We start from the raw sequence: 19546 nt of genomic DNA, 5'->3' as shown, positions 1-19546 counted from the left end.
CCCTCCCGTCTGGAACACTGAGGCTCAGAGAGATTATGAAAACTTGCCCAAGGTGACAGCACTACTAAATGGACGAGCTGGGGTCTGAATCCCAGCGCGTGTGGCCGTAGCCCACAAGCCTCACCGCTGTGTGAAACAGCCTCCCACCTGCCCTTCCATCCTTCCTCCTGCCCATCATCTATCCAGCTTATCCATCTTCCCAACCATGTCCCATCCAGCTTCCTATCCAACCTCCCATCAGCCTCCCATCCATCTCCGATTCATCCCCATCTAGTCCCCTGTCCGATTCATCCCCATCCATTTTCCATCCGTCCTCCCGATAGCCTGTGCCCTGAGCCTTTGCTGAGGCTTTGTCGCGCACCTCCAAGCCTGTATTTGGCTTTCTTTCCTTCGTTGGCTCGGCCATTCACACCTGTCTGGAGTTTTCCATCATCCCCTCATGCCCTCTGTCCCTCGGCACCCCACCCTGCCCCTGCAGTGCCAACTCCTCTGCCCTTGGGAGGGCACCTCAGTGCCCACCACCAAGCCAGCCCCAATTAGGAGCCCAGGGGGCGTTGCTGGTCTGCTGTTTCTTTGGGCCCTGCCCTCCAGAGCTTGATCTCCGCAGCGGAGGGAGTGGTACCACCTCAGGGGCACACACGGTGGGATGTGCCTTGGGAGACGCAACTAATTTTGACAACAGCCTTAGGAAAAAGACACATTTGCCCCTTTTTTCCCTCCTTGGGGGGAAAAAGTGTGTGTGTGCACGCCTGTGTATCTGCACGTGTGACTCAGATCATCGAACGTCAGGAAGCCGTGACTCGGGCGTCGCCCGGCCACATCTGGCAGCAGCCCCGCATGCTGACTCCTGGCGCCCAGGGCCCCACGTTTGCTCAGAAACCCAAACTCTTGGCAATGTCCTCACCTGCCTGCCTTGGTGCCCAGCAGCATCTCAGTGACCTCTGACCCCCCATCGGGAGGCAGCTGAGCAGAGAGGGGAGAGCAGAACCTGGTCGTGACAAGCCGGGCACCCTCGGACCAGCTGATGACCCCTGTGGCCCTCAGCCGCCTCCCCTGACGAGTGGGGAGGCTCACAGGCTGCCAAAAGGAGGAGGCCAGACAAGGCCCGAAAAGCACGGGGCCCACTGCTGGTGCTCTGGGCCTGTGTGTCCCCTCCTCTCCAGAGACAGGCTGACTCGCCCAGTCCAGACCGGCTGACGGGCCAGACAAATGAGGGCGTGCGGCCCAATTCAGTCTCCGTGGACCTACCCTGGGGTTTGGGGACCTTGCGGGAGTATGAAGCATTTGGAGACTCTTCCCTGTCCCCCCAGCATCCTTTTCCCTTCCAAGGCAGGATCCGGCCTCTTGAAATTCTGCACACTAATAAAATTGTAACTAATTTACATCCGAGATGGGGAGTGAGTGGCAGCAGTTGTCATGGAGACCATCTCCAGGGCCCCGGCTGCCTCCGCCTCTTGGTGCAGCCAAGAGATCAAGAGATTCTCGCTCCAGCTCTGCAGCTGGGGCCAGTCCTCGTGCCGCCCGGGCACGCTGTCTTCCCCCCCACACTGGGCAGGAGCCTAGGAGATGGGATGGGGGCCGGCACCCTGGAATCACACCAGACTACACAGCTGTTCTCCTAAGCTGGGGCTGAGTGTCCGCCCCCATCCCTGCTTCTCTCACCCCATGGGCCCTGCTGGCTTTTCTCACTTCCAATGAATGTCCCTAGAGGGACACAAGGCCCTTTCCCTAAGCACGGTCAAAGATGGCACTCAAAGTGGGGACAGTTTCCGGGGACAGGGCAGAACAGCAGAGCCCTGAGCTACCCAGCAACTTGTCCTCCTGGGGTCTACTCTGGGAGAAGTCCCATCCTGGACTCCCAAGGGTCCAAAGATGAGGAGATGAACTCCCTGGTCTCACAGAACTTGCCCGACATCAGGAAAGACGTCAAAATAACGAAGCAGTAATTCTGTGCCATGCACCGTGCCAAGCCCCACACACGTGTGATCTTATTTAAACATCAAAGCAACACAATGCAGAGGGTAATATTTTAATCCCCATTTTACCAGTAATGAAAAGGTCTCAGAGAGGTGGGTAGACAACATCCAAGTTCAGAGCCCTGGTAAGTATCAGGGCCAGAAGCAAAACCAAGTCTCCCAAATCTAAAACCATTATGGCAAAGATGATAATCTGCCTCCAGGAAAGGAACCGAACAAAATAGTTATAGCAAAGCAGGGTATGTGCAACCAGAGAAGGGGGCGAGGGCACAGAGGGGCCCTCAGGAATCATGGAATCTAAACTGGGTTTTGAGGGATGAATAGGAGTTCTCCAAGGGGACAAGTGGGAGAAGAGCGTTCCAGACAGTGGGAACATGTACAAAGGCACAGAGGTGATAAGCTGCCTGGTGCTTTCAAAGACCATAAGCTAGATGCTGGAGGGTAATGTGGAGAAGGGAGGGGGTCAGAGCTGAGCCAAGCTGAGCCCCCTGGAGCTTATCCTGCAGATGAGGCAATAAAGAGCTGAGAGCCAAGCAGGACTACTCCTCAAATTTGTGGGACCCAAGGCCAAATGGAGGTCCATGTACCAACTGTCTAGACATTGACAACTTAGTAACCTGGCTAGAAAACTGCTCTGTGCAAACCTGTTCTAGCCGCCTTCCTTGAAGACACACCTTCACAGTGCTCCGGAAGGCCAGGTTCACATTTATATCCTTGTGGCCCCAGGGTTTTGAGCCAGAATGTGAGAGTATGAGTAGAGCCACGCCCTGGGCTCCTGTCCCCAGCCCTAGAGGGGTACTTGTGAAATGCAGGTTCCTGGGCCCTGCTCCAGACCCAGGAAGTCATACTCTTGGGGGATGGGTCCCAATACCTCTACATTTTAACAGGATCACCAGGTGATAATTGTGAATAAAAAGATGGAGAGGCCCTTGTTGAAGGGAGTGGGAGTCTGGGGGTGGGGGGAGGGGGGAGGGGAACATGATCTGATTTGCGTTCTAGAAAGATATCCCCAGCATTGATCAAGAGTGGGCGAGACAGGAGAGGCGGCAGGAGCAGCGTCCAGGGGAGAGGTCGGAGGCCAGGGACAGTGGCAGGTTGCCAGCAGGAGCTGTGTTTGAGATGCTGGGCCTGGACTGGACAAGGCCGGGTGCTGATGAGGTTTGGAGGTGAGCAAGGATCCAGGGTGCCTCCTTCAGGATCATAAAATCTAATTAGGCTGCAGGAGGTCTGGCCTCTGGGCAGACTTCATTAGGCAAGAGGCTGCTCCCCTCTACCTGACCCCAGCCTCCCTGGGGCCCCTTCAGTGTCACTCCGAGGGTCAACTCCAGGCTATGAAGGGGGAAAAGAATTAAAAGCTGGTCCCTCTCCCCGCCCCCACCCTGCCCCTAGGAGCCTGCAGCCCTGGCTGGAGGGAGCTGCGTGGAGCCCGCAGGGTGTGGTGGGCTTGTTCCAGGCCGGGGTTCAGGGGTGGGTGTGGGGAGGAGGGAAGGTTTCCTGCTGCAGTAGGACTTTGCTTCCCTCCGAGAGCAGCGGACCCTCTCACCGTCCATATCTGGCTACACCACCGCTCCAGGAGGCATCCTGGGAATAAAAATAACAGCCCCCAAAGCAAGGCAGCAACTCTTCCCATCAATGGAGCGTTTATGGCATGCCAGACACTGAGTCACACAGCAAGGAGGTGGCAGAGATGCGTCTGATGGACCCTGAGCCATGGGCTGGGAGCCAGTCTCCTCTGGGCCCAGCAGAGGGGATTAAGACTCAGCCCCCAGGGAGTTCCCCGGTGGCCTAGTGGTTAGGATTCCGGGCTTTCACTGCCGTGTGGCCTGGATTCAATCCCTGGTCGGGGAACTGAGATCCCACAAGCTGCGTGGCACGGCCAAAAAAAAAAAAAAAAAAGACTCAGTCCCTGCCCTCACAATCTATTTGGGGCTGAGACTGCTCCTAGATGCATCTCTAGGTGCATCTAGAAGGCTCTAGAGGGGCCCATGCATCTCTAGAAGGCTATGTTGCCAAATGCCAGCTTTTCAGACCATATGGGACTAGACTGTATTTATCAGCAGCAGGAAGAGGGAGAGCTCGGAGAAGCTGCTGGGAAGGCATCACTTGAGCTGAATGCTGAAACAGCAGTTATGTGTGAGAAGAAGTGAGAAGTGAGAAGAAGTGGAGCGGGCCCCCTAAGTAGGGGGTTACAGGCTGGGCAAGGGGTGGGGGTGGGGATGCACTAGGAACGAGGGAAAGGCCGATGGGCTGGAATGACCAGTCACAGGAGGCAGGGAGCCCCAGCGCAGGGAAGAAGATCCTATCAGCCCGGGACTGGCATATGCCGTCATGCGCATGCGCTGCCTGGAGGTATCCGCCATCATCAGGCCTGCAACAGTTCCGTCTGTTGCGGATGGGTTTAGTGAGTGCCCCCAAACAAGAGCCATCCAGGAGGAGGCATCAGCATGAAGGGGACTCAGCTAAGGCTCTCCAGAGAATGGGGGCCTCTAATCTCCCCAGAATCCTGGGAGAAAAGCATACCTGCCCCCCGCACCCACCCCAACCAAGGCCCCATAACCATGTGATAGATCAGCAATGTAACTCTACATTAGCCTGGCCCAACTGTGCCCTGCCTGCCTCTAGCAGAGGTGGACACCTGGGTTAAAACCTCGCTCCCCCATTTACTTTGTGACTTTAGGCAAGTTTCTTAACCTCTCTGAGCTCAATTTCCTTATCCATAGAGTGGGCACAAAAACACCAACCTCTAAACGTTTATTGACTTGTTTTAGGATTAAATGAGAGGATGCAAAGAAAGCATTCAGTGGAACACTTGGTGCAGGGTTCACGTTTGATAAATGTTGGTTCTCTCAAACCCTGGACAGGTCAGGGGTGGCCATAGAAGGTTCTCACTTGACTTACCCTATATGCTCGTATAATTCTCACCACTCCTATGTCATCCGACAGCAGAGCTGGGCTGGGAATCTCCTACGACATAAATGGGTTTGCTGGAGTCCTTTACCTTTTACATTTAAATCTATGATCCACTGAGAGTCATTTTTTTGTATAAGGTATGAGGTTTAGGTTGAGGTTCATTTTTTTTTTTTAAATGAATGTCCAATGGTTTTAACATCATTTGCTGAAAAAAAAATCCTTTATCCATTGACTAGTACACAATCTTGATCTCCCCCATTTTGCTAGCCTTGCTACCTGATCTTTTGTGCCTTTCATTCATTAATTTAATAAATACTGTGGGACACATGCAAAAAAAAAAAAGGAATCTTGACCCTTACCTCACCCCATATTAAAAAAGAAAAAGAAAAAATCAACTCACAATGGATCATAGACCTAAATCTCTAAAACAAAGCTTTCAGAAAACATAGGAGAAAAATCTCTGGGACTTGGGATTAGGCAGAGTTCTCAGACATAATAATAAAATAAAATCCACAAAAGAAAAAAAATGGATAAATCATCAAAATTTAACACTTTTGTTTTGTAAAAGAAACTGTTAAGGGAATGAAAAGACAAGCCACAGATTGTGAGACAATATTTGCAAATCACATATTTGACAAAGGACTTGTATCCAGAATATATAAAGAACCATCAAAACTCAATAGTTTCACAATAGTCCAATTGAAAAATAGGCAAAAGACTTGTATAGACACTTCATCAGAGATCTATCAGATGACAAATAAATGCATGAAAAAATACTCAATACTGTTAACCATCAGGGACACATGAAAATTAAAAGTGTAATGCGGTACTGCTTCACACCCACTGGGATGGCTAAAATAAAAAAACTGACAATATCAAGTGCTGACGAGTCCAGAGCAACTGGAACTCTCATACATTATAGATACGGATGCACAACGGTATAGTCACTCTGGAAAACAGTCTGGCAGGTTCTTAAAAAGTTAATCGTATTCTTGCCCTATGATGCAGCTGTACTACTCCTAGACATTTATCCCAGAGAAGTGAAAACTTAGGTCCATGCAGAGACAGGCACGTTCATAGTCACAGAGGCATGGATGTTCATAGCAGCTTTATTTGTAAAAGCCCCAAAGTGGAAACAACCCAAATTCCTTTGGTGGGTGAACGGATAAAATGGTACATCCCGACCATGGACTATTATTCAGCAATGAAAAGGAACAAACTATTGATACACGCATCACCTCGCATGGATCTCAAGGCCACTATGCTGAGCGCAAAAGGCCAATCTCAAAATATCACATACTGCACGATTCCATTCTCTAAGAGACGAATGATGGAGAACAGATCTGTGGTTGCCAGGGATTAGGAGCAAGGGGAGGACGTGACTACGAAAGGAGAGCACAAGGGAGTTTTTTGGGGTGATAGAACTGTTTTGTATCCTACTTGTGATGGTGGTTATACAAAGTTATACACATGATAAAATTCATAGAACTGTACTCTAAAAAGATGTCCCTAAAAATGCAATTTAAAAAAAAGACTACATAAGGCCTCGAGTTCTCAGATAGCTTCTTTCTGCAGCCCACGCAGGCCACGGCTCTCCCCTAAGGCTCCTTTGAACGGATTAGAAAAGGGCACCACCTCCTGTGTGGAATGCAGCCTGAGCCAGGTCCCACAGCCTGGGAAGCGGAGGGCTGGCTGAATTGCAGCTCCACTTGCCCCCTGAGCAGCACCTTTGTGCAGTGAACAACCTACACAAATGTCCACGTGGGCCCTAGAAGCCCCATGTTTTCTTCTCAGCCTCTGTTCTCCCCTCCAAGGATGGAGCTTTAACAGGCAACCCCCAGGGAGCGGGGGCAAGGGGTGGGCTGAGGATTCGCCCTGACTGGCCAGGCTGGGGCCTCTTGCTAATGGCTGCGAATACACTTAATGCTGAGACTGCAGGCCAGTGCTTTCGGGGCCTGGTGCTTAATGGCTCACCTGCCAGGGAGAGACACATAGCCGGTCAACCAGACACATAACCAGGCTCTGACGGATAGAGGGAGTGGGGCAACCCCCATGGAGGCAACCAGCTCCCCATGAGCTTGGGCCCAGGCTGGGCCTGTCCCACCACTCACCTTCTTTGCTCATTGACGGTGATGGTGTCACTCTGCTGGGCAAGTGGGCTTTGGGTGGGCCCAGCCACATCTGCTCTGCCCCAGGGAGCTGGGGATAATGATCAGGGTCCCAGCTATTATTTCCTGGGCACCTGCTGGGTACCTGGCACTGTGCTAATAAGTCTCTATCAAAGTGGCCATAATAACAAAGGCACCAATAACAACAATATGAATAGCAAGTCATGTTTCCTGAGTGCATATGAGGGATGGGCCTTAACCCTCCTAATAACCCCGAAGGCTGGTCTGTTGCTGCCTTCATTTCACAGTGAGTAAGCAAGCTGAGGTTCAGGGAGATGAGGCCGGCTTGCCTGAGGCCACGCAACCTGAGGCTCCGGCCCAGATCTGTCTGCAAAATGGGAGCTTGACCTGTTGACCTGCTTCATGCGGTCCCTCTGGACCACTTCAGCCTCTTCAGTCCCACGACTTAACTTTCCTGAGCCTCAAGTTTCAATAGAGGTGAAAGGGCACTTTGCTTTCTCATACATAAAAGGGGCCCCAACTCTCCTGACAGGTGGTTCTTCAACATGAGTTCAGGCCCCACCTCCTCCAGGAAGTCTTCTTTAACCCCCCTCCAGGCTGGGTCAGAACACCTTTGAGAAACAGGATTCCTCACTCTTACTTGGGAACCAAGAATGAGCTGGTCTTGCCTCCTCTGATGGTGCAGTGTGAGTATAACATCTGGGACCCCAGCAGCCACTTCTACCACCCTAACTGGACCAGCTGACACCATGAGGAGGGCAGAAGGAAAAGAACTGCAGAGAAGTCAAGCCAGAGCCTCAATAACATCATGAACCTCTGGATCAAACCATGCCTGAAACCCACAGCCACCTCTGCATTGTTCTATTACATGGACCCATAATTCCTATTTTGATTGGATTTTCTGCCTGTTATAACTGAGAGAGTCTAAACAGATACCAGAATTCACCAAATGTGGGCAGTAGCTATTTTTGGAGGGCAAATAATGAGGGAACTTCCATTCTTCAATGTACGTGTTTTATATCATTTGCAGTTTTACAATGAATATGCAGCAAAATCAATGCTGGTGTTTCTATCTGGAGCAAACAAGTTGGCCATGGGCTTGTGGCTTGAAGAATCGGTGGCGATTCCCAGCATGTGATGATCTCAGTAATAAAGGAGGAGTGAACTGGGGGGGAAAGATGGCAGTTTTAACCCGGGGCATGGGAGGCGTCTATGGAGCCCACGTGGGGACTTTCAGGGGCTGGCACTTAGGAGGAAGAAACTGAGGCAAAGGAGAGTCAAGGTGGGGGCCAAGTGGCAGGGCTGAGGAAGGTCATGGACCATAGCCCATGGTCAAGGCCTTACTCATCAGCGAAGTACATGATGCTTCTCCCCGCAGTATACTCCCTTTTGGGGGCTGTTACAGTGCTTCAAGCACCCCCATTGTTGGAACTGATGACTAAGGCCAGCTGTGAGTGGCAGAACCCATCAATCTGTACATTTCTTGGAAGCGGCCTTCCAGCCACCTTCCATTAGCACAGGTGGCAGGGACCCCTCAGATCCAGCTGACAAGTTGATTCCTCAAGGCTGAGCTGATGCTTTGAGGATGGGTGTAAATTACAGCAGCAACATGCTTCCATCTGAGGCTTTTCGCTTCTTGGAATGACATCCCACCCACAGCCTGCTTTGTCTACCAAGGGTCCTGAGATGTAGGCCAGGCAGCCTTCTGCGTCAGTTTCACACAGAAAGAAATTTAGGCACAGAGACGCCAAGCAACTCGCTCACAATCACACAGTGAGGCAGAATTTGCTAGAATTTGAACCCAGTTCTCCTGCCTCCTGACCTGGTCTGCTTTCTATTGCCTCCTGCTGGTCCTCACAGCGGGAGTTGAGGCAGGGAATTGTTTTGGTTGAAGGTCAGCCAATGAGGCCTTGAGAAGACCTGGCAGGGACTGGGGAGATGGGTGGTAAAGAGGTTCCCTGAAGGAGTGAGGGGAGGTATCCCAGCCAAGGGACTGGGCTTCTGCCCGATCCCCACATCTGCCCTGGGCCCACCAAATGTCCTTCCTTGTGCCCTAACTGCTCAGTCCTTGGTCATCACTTTGAACCTTCAAACATCCTATTATGAGCCCATTTTACAGGCAAGGAAATGAAGGTTCAGAGAGGTTAGGTCATTTGCCTAAAGTCACACAGCTAGTGAGGAATGGAGGTCTCTGGCCCGTTGGAGCCCAGAGCCTGTGCAAAGGCCCTGAGGTGGGACCCCCGCACAAGATGCACTAAAAGAACAGTAAGGAGGCCAGCAGGCTGGGCCCAGAAAGGAAGCCGAAGAGGCCCTTCTCAGCCCCATCCAAATCCTACTTTCTCAAGCAAAAGGCTCTGGCCTCCACAGGATGTGGCTTCCTGCTCAGTGAAGCAAGGCTGCATCCATCCTGGCCTTGGTTTCCTGTTTGGAGTGGAGAGGCCCGGAGAGATGTCTCTGGAGTCAGGGGAAGTAGCAGCAGCTTCAGGGGCGAACTGTTACTTTTTTTTAAAGACCCAGAAAGTGAGAGAAGTCGGTGAGGGCGGAGGGTGGACGCAGCGATGAGGCCAGGCCTTTTCTCCGGCCTGCTCCGCCTGGGACCCCCATCTTCCAGGGCAGCGCAGGGTGGTCAGGGCTTTGGGGGCTGTCGGAACTGGTTGTCACGCTCCCGTAGGGGGCTAGGCGGCTGGGCCACGTCGCGCCTGACGCCAGGCGGCGGGGACCCGGCGATCCCGGAGAGCCCTGCCCGCGGGCGGGGTGAGCGTCCACCGGGAGCGCGCGGACAGGCGCGCGCGCGCGCCCCCCACACACGCACACGCGCTCACGGAGCTGGCGGAGGAGCGGAAAGGAAGCAAGAAGTGAAAGTGAGCAACCTCTAGTGAAAGAAAAAGACATGCACAGACATCTCGGGAATTGATGCCGGTGGAGGCGAGGTGGGCGCACGCACGCGGCGCGTTCCCGGCAGCTGGGCGCGTGCTTGGCGGCCCCGCGGAGGAATCGCCACTCTGGGTCAGGCGGTCGCTGGGATCCCTCGGGTCCCCGAGGCCCAGCGGCGGCCAGGCCCCCTCCCCTTTCCCTGGTTCGCGCCGCCTCCGCCTCCTCTCGCCCCGGCCGGCACAGTGCTGGGCAGGCACCCAGCGGTGCTCGGATGCGTGCCGGCCGAACCCCGCGGCCCCGGGCGCTGGCCAAGTCCTGCTGCTAGGCCCGGGCTTTAGCCCAGAGCCCGAAGGACCCTTAGCGTTTGAGCTCTTTCGCCCCCTCCCCTTCTCCACCGTCTGCACGGACTGCCCTTCCCGGCGGCTCCCTGGAACGCCAAAGACCCTGCAGTGGTCGTTGCTCAGGTGGCCTTGGCCAGAGCCCGTCTCCCAGAGAGAGAACCTCCAAGTGACCGTCCTGGGAGGCCAAGGGCCACTTGACTGGTGAGAACAGCTCCCAGACAGCGGCCCTGGGGCCTCGGAAGCCCCCTTCCCCCATTCTTCCCTTCCAGAACCAGCTTTTCCAGCTCAGCAGCGGAGTCAGGTTTCTGGCGAGTGTGGATTGTTTTCCACCCCTGGGGCTTGGGTGGGAAGAGTGAAGACAGGGAAGCTGGTTGCCCACGTAGTGTTCTGCCATTCCCGCACCGCCTCCTGCAGAGGCGCCCCAGGGACCCTCGCAGCTGAAACAAACTCAGAAACCAGGCCCCGTCTCAACAAAAAAGGCACAGATGCTGGGGTGCTCATCGAGTCGGGCCTTTTGGACAGACATCAGGTAGAAGCTGTGAATAGTATTGCAAGGGCTGCAGTCTGGAGCTCTTGGTGGGCAGTAAATAGCACCAATGTTTCTAAAGACACAGAGAAGGGCGTGGCTTCTTCCCAGGGGTGAGCAAATTGGTGGCAGAGTTGGATGACCCATCCCAGACCTTGTCTCAGCTGGGTAAGGTTCCGGGGTCCTGCAGGGCGTCCCCTTCTGAGCTAGGATGCTGAAAGAAAACACCTGTCCCAGGCCTCCCAGAACTCATAGCCTGACGGGAGCCAGAGAAGTAAACAATCAAAATACGGTGTGCTGAGAGCTCCGGAGAGGCCTGAGGCAGGGCGGCATCCCAGAGGAGATGAAGTCGGACTGAAAAGGTGCTCCCTGCAAAGACAGAGTTGCGGGAGAGCAGGGCAGGCTCAGGAGGCTGCGGACCCCAGAGACCTCACATTCCCAGGCTCTGCAGACTGCCAGGTTGTGAAGAGCTGGAGACACCATCAAAATGGAGGTGAGGATCCCTCAAGAGACGTGGGACTGCCTTTCACTCTAAAGATGGAGAAACTGAGTCCTGAGAAGTAGGGCAAGCTGCCCCGGGTCACCCAGCTGGCTAGACTTTGGGCTGCACCCTGGCACATAGTAAATGCTAAATAAATGGAACTATGAGGATTGGATCCCGGGAGCCAGGCCCCTCCCTCTCTCCCTTTCTACAAATCTTTGTTGAGTACCTTCCAGGTGGTGATTAAGACATAAACAATAGCCTGATAAATGAACATTTTAAGAGAATGTTAGCTGTTGATAAGTGGTGTGATGGTGCGTGACTGGGGGTACTGAGGAGGGGGCCTCCGAGCTGAGGGATGAGCAGGGGCCAGCCCTAAGACCATGTGGAGACCTGGTACACCAGATAGAGGGAATGGCAGATGCAAAGGCCCTGAGGCAGGAACATGTGTAAGAAGAGCAGAAAGACCGTTGTGTGGCTGGAGCACAGGGAAGGAGGGGCATGCAGGCCACGAAGAGGAGCTGGGGTTTGATTTCAAGTACATACCTCACGTGTGATTGGCATGGAGCCAGCTGGAAGAGCCGCTGTGGGAGAACCCACGCGCCCTGACCACAGCGGGCCAGGGAAGCAGCTCCGGGATGAGCACTTGGGCTGCACATCTGCTCTTCATTCCCCTGATTCCTTCCACCACAGCATTTTCTGGGAGCCCATGGCCAGGAGGGCGGGATGTAGTCATCCGACCCGGGCAGGGCGCTGCTTTGGCTTACCTTCCCCGCATCCTCTGGATCACCCTGGTTTACAACCACCAGAGGAAGGTCACCACCACCATCACCGTCAGAAGCAACGTGGTGGGAAACATGTGTCGAACGCTCACTATATACCAGGTCCTGGGCCATGCCTTTTATGCGTGTCTGTGAGCTTGGTGTCCACTTTACAGATGAGAAGACGAAAGAGGCAAAGGCATCCAGCCGAGATTACATTCTTGTTGTGTTCCAGGGAACGTCTGGGACTTGAGTGCTGGAATGGGCTGGAATGTTAGAGCTGAAGCCCCGCTGGAGCCGGAGTCTTTGCTGGGGCTGGGATTGGAGGCTGCAAAAAGCAAAAAGCAGCAAGGTCGGCTGCAGGTCATGGAGAGAGAACAAACGTGAGAGAAGGATGATGACGTTCCTCCAACCTTGAGCAAGAAGTAGCATAAACAGACACAGGTGTAAACACGCACCTGCACACGCTGGCATATAGAAACACGTGGACCCCAGTACCTACACACACATGCATGATACACACACGCAAGCACTGGGTGCCTTGTGCACACGTGCACGCCCCCATGCCCGCACACATACTTGTGCACGTGTACGTGAATGCACCGTACCCACACGTGAGCACACCTCAGCGCACGTGCACGCGGACACAAACCCAATCCATGCTCACAGAACTTCATAATAGACCATCTGCATGCTTCTTTTCTTAGCAATTATCATGGTTCATTCATTCATGCAACAAACATATGTTGAGCCATTTTCGGTGCCTGGTCAGGGGGTGGGCACAGCACACCCAGCCAAGAGGACCCACAGTTTCAGCCTGACTTTCTCAGAGCTCACAGTCTAGGCTGGGAGAAGACAGACGGGAAACAGTGGACTAAAATCTTCAAGGATGTTTGTCACCGGGGCCCTGGAGGAGGAGTACAGGGAGCTGCGGAGCTGGGGGGTGGTCCATGGGGACTTCCGAGAGGAGGTGTGTTTGCATGAGTGAGGGCACCGGGCTCTGGTCAAGTGACAAGTCAGGAGAGGGTTTGACCAGAAGGAAGAGGCTAGCGTGATGGGTGGGAGAAGCTCGGACAGGCCTGAAGAGCATGGTGGCGGGGGGGTGGGGAGGGGGGTCTGCTGTCTCAGACTGGCCAGCTCTGGCCCAAGAGTGCCCACATACCGACTCACTCCCCTCACTGGGAACCCCCAAGGGCGGGGCCAAGGTGGGTGTCTCCTGTCTGTGCCCCCACTCTCAGCACCCAACACAGGTGAGTGCTGGTGCCTTAAACGGGAGTCTGGTCCGCAGTCTGGGAGCTGCCACAAGTGATACACTCTCTCTCCCCTCCCCCTCCCCCTTTCCCTGCCTCTCCCTCCCCTCCCTGTCTCTCTCTTCTCACCACACACAGCCCTCAGTTTCTCTACCTGGGCAGTGGGTGGCTACCAGCACCTTCCTCACTGAGCCGTGAGGGTGAGTTGATGGGAGCCTGCCAGAGGGGGCTTGGGCCGCTCCCCATTTCTCTAGGCAAAGATCAGCCCTGGCAGCTGGCAGGGGGCAAAACCACGCCCCACCCTACCCCGGACCCTACTGTACCCCCATCTCATACACACACACACACACACACACACAACTCCCCCGCATACAGCCCCACACCCCATTACACATCTCATACATCCCCCCGCCACCATGCCTATCCTACACGCGCACACACACACACAGCGCGCTCACGGGGCCACTGGAGAAGCCCAGCCAAGCTCACTCTCCCCCACCAGCCAACCTCCCCCTTGAGTCCTGGGCAGGGCAGTGACAGACAGCCCGCAGACCACCCCGACACACCACCCGACCCTGGCTGCAGGGCTCTGCTCATTGATCCAGAGATGCTCTTTCCTTTTCCTCAGGCGCTTCTCTGAAGGATGGAAAAATCGATGCCCACGGAAGAGCGGATGCAGGGAAGGTGTGGACAGCAGCGGAGGGGAGAAGACCAAGGGCGGGGGGAGTCAGGCGCCTGGGGTCCCTCCACTGCGGCACTGGCTGTTCCCCATCTCCCAGAGCAAAGTCAGAGGCCAGTGTGGTCAGCACAGGCCCGGTGGTGTGGTTTTGGTTTTTCATTATTTTATTCTGATTACCAAAGCTGTGCATGTTCATGTAGAAAATCAAAATCACCAAATCCATCCCCAGAGGTAACCTCCCCGTTAATGTGCATAGTAAATCCTTCCAGACTTTCTTCTCTGCACATTGAATGCACTTTTTATTTTTGCAAAAATAGGATGTGCTCAACTGCTGTTTTTCATCCGACATTCTGCCACCAAGATCCTTCTGTGCCGTTACCTGGTGATCTGATGGCTGCACCATGAGTCATCTTGTTGCGCGGTGGACATGTGCACAGTACAGGGCTTGGGTTCAGGAACTTGGCCCCTTGGCTACGTCACGTCGGGCAGGTGGCCTCCACCCTCTGACCTTGCCATCCTCCTCTGTGTGGTGGGGCTACTGCTGACTGCCTTACAGCCTTGTGGTGAGAATTACATGAGGCAAGAGGCAGAAAGTACTCATTCCTTGCGGAGCACATCAAAAATATTCCATCCACTGCGGGTATTATTATTTTTTATCCTTATGGTTATACGGCTAAACCATCATTTACTTAGCCAACCTTCTGTCATTGAACATTTAAGCTGTTTATTCAAATTCCCTTAACGAAGAAGGCTTTAGTGAATATCCTTGCCGAGAAATCTTTAACAAATGCTCAATTATTAATTTTGAGTGATTTCTAGGAGAAAAGTTTTCCATGTTAGGAAAGGTATGCACGTTTTAGGACCAGTCTGTCTGCATACTGCCACATTGCCCTCCTGAAAATGTTCTGATGACACTGTGTGAGTGTCCTAGGACTGCCATGACAAATTATCACAAATTTGGTGGCTTAAAATAACAGAAATTTATTCCCTTACAGTTCTGGAGGCTAGAAGTCCAAAATCAAGGTGTCAGGTTTGGTTTTGTTTTGTCTTTTTGGGTTTTTTTTTTTGTTTTTTTGTGTGTGGGGGGCCCGCACCGCGTGGCTTGTGGGATCTTAGTTTAGTTCTAGGGATCGAACCCACACCCTTGGCAGTGAAAGTGTGGAGTCCTAACCACTGGACCACCAGGGAATTCCCTCTCTTAGCTTCTGTCAGTTGACTCGTAGCCCCCTCACCCCAGTCTCTGCCTCTGTGGTCACATCACCTCTTCCTCTGTCTATTTTTTCCCCATATGCCTCTTACAAGGACATTGTCCTATAATCCAGGATGATCTCTTCATCTCAAGATCCTTAATTTAATTATATCGGCAAAGACCCTTTTTTTCAAATGAGGTAACATTCATGGATTGTGGTGTTAGGACATGCTCATGGCTTCAGGGGGCTACCATTCAACCCACACACACTCCTACCAAGGAAAGAGCGTCATGTAAAATTCCTTTTTCCCCTCACCACACAGGATATTCTAATCTTTTTGAAATGTTTAGCCAATTTGATAAGGTAAAAAGGATCTCTTGCTTCAAAGTGCATTCTGTTCTGTTCTTTTCTTTTCTTTTACTATCAGTGAAGAGAAACGTATTTTCATCTGCTCGCTGGTCATTTGTTTTTCTTATTTTGCAATTCTTATTTCACATGCTTGTTGGTCATTTTTCTTATTGTTTTACTGATTCATGTCCTTTGCTCAATTCCTTGTTACGTATTAATTGTCTTCTTCTGCATGTGTGAGAGCTATTTGTACATTAAGGATATTGAACCTTTATTGTATCTTGTAAATATCTTCCTAATTGGTCACTTGCTTTGGGGATTTTTTCATGGTTCTTCAACGTACATAACTTTTAAATTTTTTTGTAGTCAAAGCTTCGAGAGCATTTTACCATCAGGCTTTTCCCACTGACATTATTTTCATCTAGCGCTTTTACAGTTTCACTTTTATATTTAATTTTTTGTTATCTCTGCAATTTATTTTAGCGATGGTGTATGTTTAGGTGAATTGCTTTCCCCCCTCATTATTGAACAGTTGTCTTAATACCACTTAATAAATAGTTCATATTTTCCCTATTGATTTTAAATTATACCTTTATAATATATTCAATTTGACTTCTGGTTCCAGTGACCTAGCAGACTGAGCTAATGGTAACCCTCCCCTCACTCCTTATGCTAAGGAACATCAACGAAATTTAGCACAGCAACAGAAATAATTAATCTTGAAAAAAAGAATGGAAACTCCCAGGTCCTGGAAGTTGGGAGGGGAAAACCAGAGCCAGGAACTATTCCATAACATACAACCCCAAAAAGGGGCAAGATCCTCAGTGAAGAGGTGCTGACAGCTAAAAATAGAAACAACAGGATGAAATGATCTACCACAAGGGAGAATTAGCACAGTGTGAAACTGAGATCATAGCACAGTCTGAAAGAGACTATAAACCAAGTGTGCATTAAATTATTAAAAGAAAAAAAGGCAAGAAAATAAAAAGATACCTTTAAAAAGAGGCAGATTTGAAGGAAAACAAATATCTAAGAATGAAAAACAGCCACTGAAACTAAAATTTCAATGGCTGTGTTAAATAGCAGATTAGACACAGCTGAACAAATGTTCATGAACTTAAAGATAGAACTGAGAAAATTACGCAGAATGCAGCCTACAAAGATAAAAAGATAGAAAGACCAAAAATAGAAGCAAATAGGATAGAGTGAGGAGGTCTGACATATGTCTTAGAGAAGACCTAGAAGAAGGGAGATTATAAGGAGAATGGAGGAGAGATCGTATTCAACATGATAATGTCTGAGAATATTCCAATAGTGATGAAAGACACAACTCCTCAGATTTAAGAGGTGTATTAATTCCAAGAAGGATAAATAACAGTTAATCTACACCTAGATATAGATACTAAATATGTAATACTAAAGACAAAGAAAATTACTTAAAGCAACCAGAAGGAAAAACAGTGCTCTTAGCACTTTGCACATTAGCTCTTTAAGTCTTCAAAATAACACTCTTAAACCTTTTAAGGATGGAAAATTGAGGCACAGAAAGTTTAGCTAATCTTTATTACTTCATGTTACTTTAGTAATTTTTGTTACAATAATGGCCCCTGAAGAATCACACTTCCCCTTGACAGTACCCTTTTGTGATGTGACTTTGCTGCTCCTGCCTTCAAGAGGACACACTTGTCACGAGGGAGAATGTTAGTCTATTTCCCCACCCTTGAGCCTGGTCTGGCCTTGAGACTTGCTTTGACCAATAGAATGCAGCCAAGATGATGTTGTGTGATTTCCAAAACCAGACCTTAAGGAGCCTTGTAGCTTTTACTTTTGCTGTCTTAGATCGCTTCTGCCATCTTGTCAAGAAACCCAGTGTAGAATACTGGTGGAAGAGAAAGGATGTGACCTACCTGACAGCCAGCACCAACTGCCAGGCTTTTGAGTGAGGCCATCTGAACCCTTTACCCCATTCAAGCCCCAGATGAGAACAACCACATGAGTGACTCCAGGGAAGATTAGCAGAAGAACTTCCCAACTGATCCCAGCCCAAATAGCAGAATTGTGAGCAGTAGATACCTGGGCACAAAATTACACAATTATTAATGGCAGGGCCAGGATGTGGACCTAGGCAGCCCAGAACTCCAGGTCATACGCTTTGACCACAATCCCACACAGCCTGTAAAGAAACAACAAAAAACATCAACAACAATAAAGGCCAAAAGAAAATGCAGTAATAATATATCCAAGATGATGAAAGAAAATATTTGTCAACTGAAAATGTCTTTCAGCTAAACTATCTTTAAAGGGTGAAAGTAAAATAAAGACATTTTGGACAAAGACTGAGAAACTTTATCACCCACAGAGCTTTGCTGAAAGAACTAATAACGGATTATCTAAGGAGGAAGGAGATCAAACCCTGTATCAGGTATGTGATGAGCAATGAGCAAAGATATTAAAATGTAGGTAAAATCTAAAGGAGAGTTGGCTGTAAAAATTAATAATAATAATAATAATAACAAATGTAGGCTCATAACAAGATGGAACCAAAATACTAGGAAATCATACATGCTGATTGGAAGCTATAATTGGAGTTAAATCACTATAAGACTTTGTACTATCTAGGAGGAGGGTGGAGAATTTTGATTTAGATTATATTAAGTCAATTATGCCTGATAAAAATTTAAAGATAACATCTAAAATGCAGAAATGGAATGTATAACTTTTATACTGACAGAGTGAAAAGGGAAATAAAGAAAACGCAATCAATCCAATAGAGAGCACAAAAGAGGAGGGAGGGAAGAAAGCTACTGATTTTTTGTATGCTTATTTTATAACTGACTACTTTCATAGAACTCTCCTAATATCTAATACTTTTTCACTTGCTTCCTTTGGGCTTTCAAGTAGACAATTATCCACAAAAAAGAATAATTTTGTCTTCTTTTTAGTGGTTGTCCTTTTGTATATGTTTCTCGTCTTATCGCATTGTCTAGAACATTCAGAGCCATGTAAAATTATAGAGGCATTATTAAGCATCCTTGCCTTATTCTGGACATGGCTCAGAATGCTTCCAGTATTTTACCGTTAAATATGATATTGGCTTTTGGCTTGAGATAGATATTCTTTGTCATTGAATTAGTCAGGATAAGTAGATTATGCTGCAGTAACAAATAATGTCAAAATATCATGGCTTGAGAGAAGTTTATTTCTTGTTCATATTAAGTTGGCTGTGGGTTCAGACAGTTCTCTAGGACAGCTGTGACTGGCTCAGCTTTGTGCCCCCACATCACCAAATGCTCCTGTGCTTACTGAAGCGAGGGATATGGAATAGGAGAGTCTTGTACCAGCAATTAAGTGCTTCTACCCAGAAGTGGCACACAGTAGCTCACATGGCCCTGCTTAACCCCAGTGGAAAGTGCAATCCCAGCCTGGAAGGAGGACTGGAAAGATTGGCAAACATTGCAGATGTCACCAGAACCATGTTAAGGAAGCATCCTTTCATTGCTAAGTTTAGACTTGGGACCCTGAAAGACCCTAATAGTCAACTTGAAAAGTCATTTGGCATTGGCTGTCTGATCAGTAGCAGAGGATACTAGTGTAAAGAAAAAGGTGAAATCAGGCATTCATAGGCCCTGATGGCTTCTGTCTCCATTGGAGCTCAGCTATACATGTCTCCCTCTTTAATTCCATGAGGACTCTGAATCTTTATAAGGAATCTTCCCCTTTTCTGAGCTCATTTGAGCAGATTTCTGTTTCTTCTGCCACAAAGAGTCCCAACCAGGATAATTTGCTGGTGCTTTATTTAGGATTTTTGTCATATTCGCAAGCAGGACTGGTCTATAGTTTTGTGCTATCTGCCAACTCTTCGTTTTAAGGTTATGCTACATTTTTAAGATAGCTGGGGAAGTTCTCTATCTTTCCTGTATCCTGAAACAGAATGTTTGAAATATTTGAATATTTGCCAGTAAAAGTGTCAGCACCAACACTTCTCTAGGAAGTACCTCTTTACCTACCTTTTCAATTTACTCTGTAGTAATAGGTTTTTTTGGTTTTCTTCTACTTGTTGAATTGGTTTTAGTAATATGTA

General features: G+C 49.9%; 1 protein-coding gene and 1 long non-coding RNA gene across 3 annotated transcripts in view; one reads left to right on the top strand and one right to left on the bottom strand.

The window, feature by feature from the left end:
- Positions 1 to 19546, bottom strand: part of LOC103005422 (uncharacterized) — a 67192-nt gene that overhangs the window by 25347 nt on the left and 22299 nt on the right. Inside the window, exon 2 of the mRNA XM_057547577.1 lies at positions 11784 to 12326. Within this exon, the coding sequence (XP_057403560.1) occupies positions 11784 to 12133 (350 nt within the window). The 5' untranslated portion in view covers positions 12134 to 12326. The remainder of the gene's footprint in view (positions 1 to 11783; positions 12327 to 19546) is intronic.
- Positions 9809 to 16034, top strand: LOC130708311 (uncharacterized). 2 transcript variants are annotated; one of them, XR_009008505.1, is made up of 4 exons: positions 9809 to 11249; positions 12234 to 12381; positions 13877 to 13932; positions 14245 to 16034. It is a non-coding gene; the product is annotated as an uncharacterized LOC130708311 (long non-coding RNA). The 2 variants fall into 2 exon arrangements; XR_009008504.1 differs by having other exon boundaries at positions 13877 to 16034.

Source organism: Balaenoptera acutorostrata, chromosome 6 (assembly GCF_949987535.1).
Source record: "Balaenoptera acutorostrata chromosome 6, mBalAcu1.1, whole genome shotgun sequence".
Lineage (NCBI taxonomy): Eukaryota > Metazoa > Chordata > Mammalia > Artiodactyla > Balaenopteridae > Balaenoptera > Balaenoptera acutorostrata.
The sequence above is the reverse complement of the archived record's forward strand: the minus strand, read 5'-3'. Positions and strand labels throughout refer to the sequence as shown.